Source organism: Apodemus sylvaticus, chromosome 21, assembly GCF_947179515.1.
Source record: "Apodemus sylvaticus chromosome 21, mApoSyl1.1, whole genome shotgun sequence".
NCBI lineage: Eukaryota > Metazoa > Chordata > Mammalia > Rodentia > Muridae > Apodemus > Apodemus sylvaticus.
In genome coordinates, this window is record NC_067492.1 from 12,300,331 (window position 1) to 12,306,330 (window position 6,000).

Sequence of the window (6,000 nt, forward strand, 5' to 3'; positions counted from 1 at the left end):
CCTAATCAGGGCATTTGTGACTACAGTGACATTCACTGTTGTTCACAAACAAGTACGCTGAAGCTGAAGGAATGAAACAAGGTGGCACCAGTGTAGGAATGGTTAGTTTCCATAGAAGGCCAGACCAGAGCACTCTGGTGATCTGAGAGGGATCACAACTTTTTTTTAATTTTTCCTTTTGAAATTTGAAATCTGAATCTTCCTTTTGAAAAACTCACATATGTATGGGGTTTAACCAAATAAGATGAAGAAAGAGCATTGCATTTTTAAAACATTAAATGTGTTCATTTTAAATGTGTGTGCATTCTTATCCACATAGCAGAGCATGTGTGTCAAGATCAGACTCCAGTTCTTAGGAGTCAGGCCTCTCGTCCTATCCTGTGTGGGTCCCAGAGATCAAACTCAGGTCACCGGGTTTGGCAGCAAGTACCTTTACCTGCTGGGCATTTAAAAGACTTAACTCTAAAATCTTCAGGGCAGGGGCTGGAGAGATGGCTCAGTGGTTAGGAGCACTGACTGCTCTTCTAGAGGTTCTGAGTTCAATTCCCAGCAACCACATGTTGGCTGATAACCATCTGTAATGGGATCCGATGCCCTCTTCTAGTGTGTCTGAAAACAGCTGCAGTATACTCATATACATAAAATAAATAAATCTTAAAAAAAAAATCTTCAGGACAGATGTACTCTTTCAAGCAGTTGCTAGGAAAGTCTTAGAGTAAGCAGATAAAAACAAAAACCGGATCTTTTAGAAGATATAGGTTCAATTTCTTTCCCATCACTGTAAGATCCGGACAAGGGATGGGTACCATGAGCCTCAAAGAGTGGTGCACATTCAGGCAGAGCCTTAGAACCCAGGATATCGGAAGAATCCTGAGAAATGCAATAGGCAATCCTGGTTCCTCAGAACCCTTCCAGCAGCCATTCAGGAGCTGCCCCAAATTCAAAGTACAGGGAAAAGATGAAAATATCAAAGAAAGCAAAAGACTGCTCGGAGAATGTCACTCCACAATGCCTTTGGTTCATAGCGAGGACCTGAGTGGGTGTGGCCGCCTGAGGGAGGGGCTCTGCTTCAGGATAAAGAATGCAAAGATGGGTTAAAGTCTATGTGTAAGTCAAGCAAAAGGGCTTTGGGAGCTAACAACATGCTCTGGATATAGTGAACAACATTAGAGGATAATACTTAAATCCCAATGACATTACGTTTTCAGATCTCCCTGAAATGGATCTTAACAATTTCTATGCTACTATGAAACTTGGTTCTCCAATGTTAGTCTCCTTCAGTATTTCTCTCCACACTACCCATGAGTCAAATCTTAGATTTAAATGGCCAAACAGGATTGTCAATAATTAAGGCCTGGAATGTGTCCAACTTAACAGTGGGAAACCAATGCTCCTTATGACACAATGCTACTGGCTGCATTCATACAGAATACCCAGCAAAATCCTGCAGGGCAAGGCAAGGGGAGCATCTTGGCATCAGGCATATAATGACATACACAGAACTGGAAAGAGACAACCCCTCCACTACACACATGAAAAGCAAAGGAAAAACCCTCATAGTTACATATTACATGGACTTTGACCTCATGTGGCACAGCCAACTTCAACCAATACGGAAATCAGGTCCTACAAAAGGTCACGATGGCCAGACGGCTTAGGTGAGCTTAGGTGAGCGTCTTACGTGCCTTCAGTAGACCATGCAGAAAAACAAACAAACAAACAAACAAACAAAGCCATTTCCATTGCCAGCTGACTCAGCAAAGGATTTAAAAAAAAATCTTGGGGAACTCTTTACTGTCCAGAACTGAATGATAAACAATATCATCATCTCAGGCACCAGAAATGTGTAAATTCTGCAAAGTGCACACATGACCAGGAACCTGAACAGTATTCCAAAGCAATCTCTACAAGCTCAAGCAGCCATTCCCTGGGGAGTCAGAGTTGCTGAGAAAGGAAAGATGGGGGAGCATCACATCCACGATACAGTCTTGTCATTTCCAAGGCTTGCAGCTGCACTGAGGTCTAGTTTCCCCAACACGCTATAACTAAATGCCAGGCAGGATGGGCCTGGGAAAGCAGCCTGTGGGGAAGGTAGCTTTCCATTTGCAGAGCTAAGTGATGCACAGATCATAGGGGATCTGCCCATCTCCCCTGAGCACCTTGACACTCAAACTTCAGAACACACAGGCTCAACCTCAGACTTCTTTCAGCTGGTTATGAGGGATTTATTGCTGAAACTGAGTTTTCTGGCGGTTCTCCTTTTTACTGAAAATCTTTTTTTAACACGGCATGCTTGAAACTGTCTATTTATTGAGAAGACAAAAAAAAAAATGCTAGAAAGCACAAGAAAAGACTAAACCAGTAAGTTATACCGCAGGACCTTTGAATAGTAAGTAGGACATATGTTGGTCGTGCTACCATCTTTCCTAAAGTGACAAAGTTGGGCTGGCTTCCTAGACTACACACTGTCAGACCTCCTGTAACATTTTATTCTATCTAGGCTAAGGGCATGGAACAAACCCATCCTTTTAGATTTTTAGATTAAAACCATCACAGACCTAAGTCACTTTGTTTCAATGCCATTTCAACAAAACTACATTTTGAAAGTCCAATAGCACTGGTGTCAAAAGTTATTAAACTGGAGGCTGGAGAGATGGTTCAGTAGTTGTGAGCACTGGCTGCTCTTCCAGGGAACACAGGTTCAGTTCCCAGCACCCACATGGCAGCCTGAAATTATCCAAGAATAAAAATATTATAAAACAAAAAATAAGCTTTGTTTTTAAGTAGTAATTCAGATTACTTTGGAATACCCTTGAAATCGATAATCTAAAAATATCACAGGAATGTTCTAGCATTTCAGTAAGTCAAACTTAACACAATCTGTTAATAAAGAAAATTCAATTTATTGAGAAAATATTAACATCACTTTCCCTACCAATTGCAAAAACTGGTTAAAAATGAAAATAAAAATAGCTCAGTCTATGACCATGTTGACAAGTTGACAAGTATTTAAGCCAGAGGTTCACAAGCTCGCTAATACTGCAATTCGTTAACACAGTCCCTCATGTTGTGGTGACTCCTCCCCGCAAACCATAAAATTGTTTTTGTTGCTACTTCACAACTCTAATTTTGCTACCATTATGAATCTCTATGTAAATTTCAGTATTTTCTTATGGTCTTAGGCATCCCCTGGGAAAGGGTCATTTGACACCCAAGGGGTTGCAACCCACAAAATGAGACTACTGGTTTAAAAGATATAAATACTATAAGCACTCAAGTGTTGGTTTTATCCCAAGTATATCCAAATACAACTGATGTTGTCATCTGGAACAGTGGGAGCCGGAAACTATGCATAATAAACTTGGGAGTTAACTCCTAGTTCAACCACTAAGCACTAGGAGCCTGGACATCTAAGACCTAAGATCTGAGATACCATTTTTCTACTTGGAAACTGACAGACCTGGACCAAAGGAAACCTATCCTAACTAGTGGACAGACTTGCATGGAGAGCTATAGAGGGCCTGAAACTCATTACACATTTCATTATAGGTGCCTCAGAGATTAAATGACACAAAACCACACTGTGCCCCTCATTTGTCATATTAATGAGCAGGAGCCAAGAGTAAGTCATCCCCAAGAGCCCACAGCGAGGCAGGTAGGAGCTGAAACAAAAACAGATCTCCAAACGCCAGCCCAGTCCTCTTCTCAACCAGTTAACATGGAACTACAACAGAGCCAATCCTCTGATGTCCACTGTATGAAAGGTAATCATTCATTCAACACATTTATTCTGGCACCAGGCACCAGACCCTCTCTATGAAGGTTCCAGCAAAAACCCTTGGCCTACTGCCTTTGCATTGTGGCTCACAGAGATGAACAACATACAGGGATTACTGCAGTGTTAAGTACTGTTAAGTCTCCATCATAGAGAAAGATGGAGACAGCAAACGTGTCGGATGTGCAACTTTAGAGCCAGGTGCCCTTTAAAGATCTGTAACAATACTGCATCCATTGTAGTTTTCCTAAGCATTTCCCAAACAGGGATTACTCTGGATACGGGAAAAGTCTGGCCTGGAAATTCAATTTAATTGATTGTCCTAACCTCTGAACTGCCAGCTATCAGCTGTCATATTGGTGAGCTAAATTTCCTATTAACAAAGACACCTGACCCTCAAGACCACAAAGAGCCCAGTGTTATAAGGCCAGGCTAGGATAGAAGCCAGAAGTTTCAAGGGCACTTGGATTACTTCTGAGTTCCAACGTCTCCAAATGCAAAGATTTAAGTACATTGTACGTGTCGAGTTCTGCTGGGAGAGAGCTCTAATAAACGACATACACATTTCCCATTTTCTGACCAGGCAATTCTAGTGACATTGTCTACCATTAGTCTATATTTAACCAGCTTACTGGGCACTTTCTCTAGCTTTTAGTGCCCCCTTCTCCCAATATTAAAAGCACAACCCAGTTTGCCTGAAAGAAAGTTGCTAAAGAAAAGACAGGAGCCCTTCTCACAAATTCTGATCCGATGCTATAAGCTTGGCCTCAACCTTTTCATTAACCTAGTAAATTGGGCTAAGGTGCGTCGCTTAAGTTTTACAGTGCCCTCTTGGTGGTTACAATCTCCGGGTCCTCCATGGAAACTGTAGCCAAAGAATGACAGTGGGTCTTCTCAAACTCGCAACAGTTTAACCTGCTTGTAACAAGGGAGTGGCAAAGTGACAGTTGGGCTTTGGGGGTGGGGGCTTCCCACCGACATCTTACAGGGTTCTCCTTCTGCCTACGCCGCGGCTGTTTATTTTGGCTTCCCCGCGCAAAACCTGACCGGCCCACTGTGCGGTGACTCGGAGGTAAACTTCTGCGGGGCTCCGCGGGCCGGGCGGGGCCTGTCGGGGCGAAGGGGCGGCTCTTCCCGGAGCAGCCCCGCCCTGCTCGCGGGTACGGGTTCAGGATGGCCTGTTCACCGTGTTTGGGGCTTTTGCAGATCTCCCGGGGTTCCGGGATCGGGGCGATCTCGGTGGGGAAGGGAGTGTCCCGGAGAGGCCCACGGGCGCCCGAGGGGCGCGGCGGCAGAGCCACGGGAGCCGCCGGCGGCCAGGCCAGAGAAAGGGAGGGATGCGGAGGCGATGGGCGGCGGCGCCCGCTCACCTGATGTACGGGCTGGCCGCCGCCAGGATGTTCTTCTGCACCGGGATCTCCTCGCCGTCGAGGACCAGGTGCGCGTCGCAGAAACGCGCCTCCTCCCGGAACGAGCTGAGCGCCCGCAGCAGGCGCGCGGCGTGCTGAGGGTCGGACACAGCGCTGCCCTCAGCCATCACGCCTCCCGCTCCTCCGCCGCCACCCGGCCCGCCCGCCCGAATCCCGCGCGCGTCCCCGCCGGCCACTCCGGGAGTCCGCCCGCCGGGACTGAGTGAAGCTCTGGAGTCAGAGCTGGAAGTTCAACAACGCGCCTGCGCCATCGGCAGCGCGTGCGGACGGCTCCTTTAAGGAGCTGAGGCATTGCGTCATTTTTCCGCGACGCCCTCTCGCCCCGCCCTACCCGCAGTAACCAATCAGAAGGGCTGGGCTGGGAGCGCCGGGCGCACCCACTGTCTGTACTTGGTGCCGGAAGAAGGTTTTAGCGGTTCTGCGGAATCGAATTCCGAGTTTCGGTGATCCGAGTACTATCAGCGTTGGAAGGGAGTGAGACGCAGAGTGAAGCCGAGGATTTATTCCTCTCGTGGGAGTTACGCCTCGCTACGTTCACGTCTATTATTCCCGGGCAGAGCGTGGAGTCCGCCAGAAGCATTTGCTGGAGATGTTGCGGGTGAAGCGAGAGAATAAGCAGTTCAGTTTTGCAAGACTGTGGCAAGGAAGTTGTTTTCCTCTTGCCGGGTCTGCGATTGGGGACCAGGAGCAATGGAAGGGCTTTAAATACCGCTGTAGGGGTAAGGAGTTACGAACGTTACTACACATGATCTCAGCCAAAAGGCCGAGAAGCCATGTTACGAAAGTTACTAAGAT

At 46.5% G+C, this 6,000-nt stretch overlaps 1 protein-coding gene across 1 annotated transcript in view; it reads right to left on the bottom strand.

The window, feature by feature from the left end:
• Nucleotides 1-5,462, bottom strand: part of Gan (gigaxonin) — a 55,851-nt gene extending 50,389 nt beyond the window's left edge. Inside the window, exon 1 of the mRNA XM_052166213.1 lies at nt 5,146-5,462. Within this exon, the coding sequence (XP_052022173.1) occupies nt 5,146-5,312 (167 nt within the window). The 5' untranslated portion in view covers nt 5,313-5,462. The remainder of the gene's footprint in view (nt 1-5,145) is intronic.
• Nucleotides 5,463-6,000: the final 538 nt, after the last annotated feature.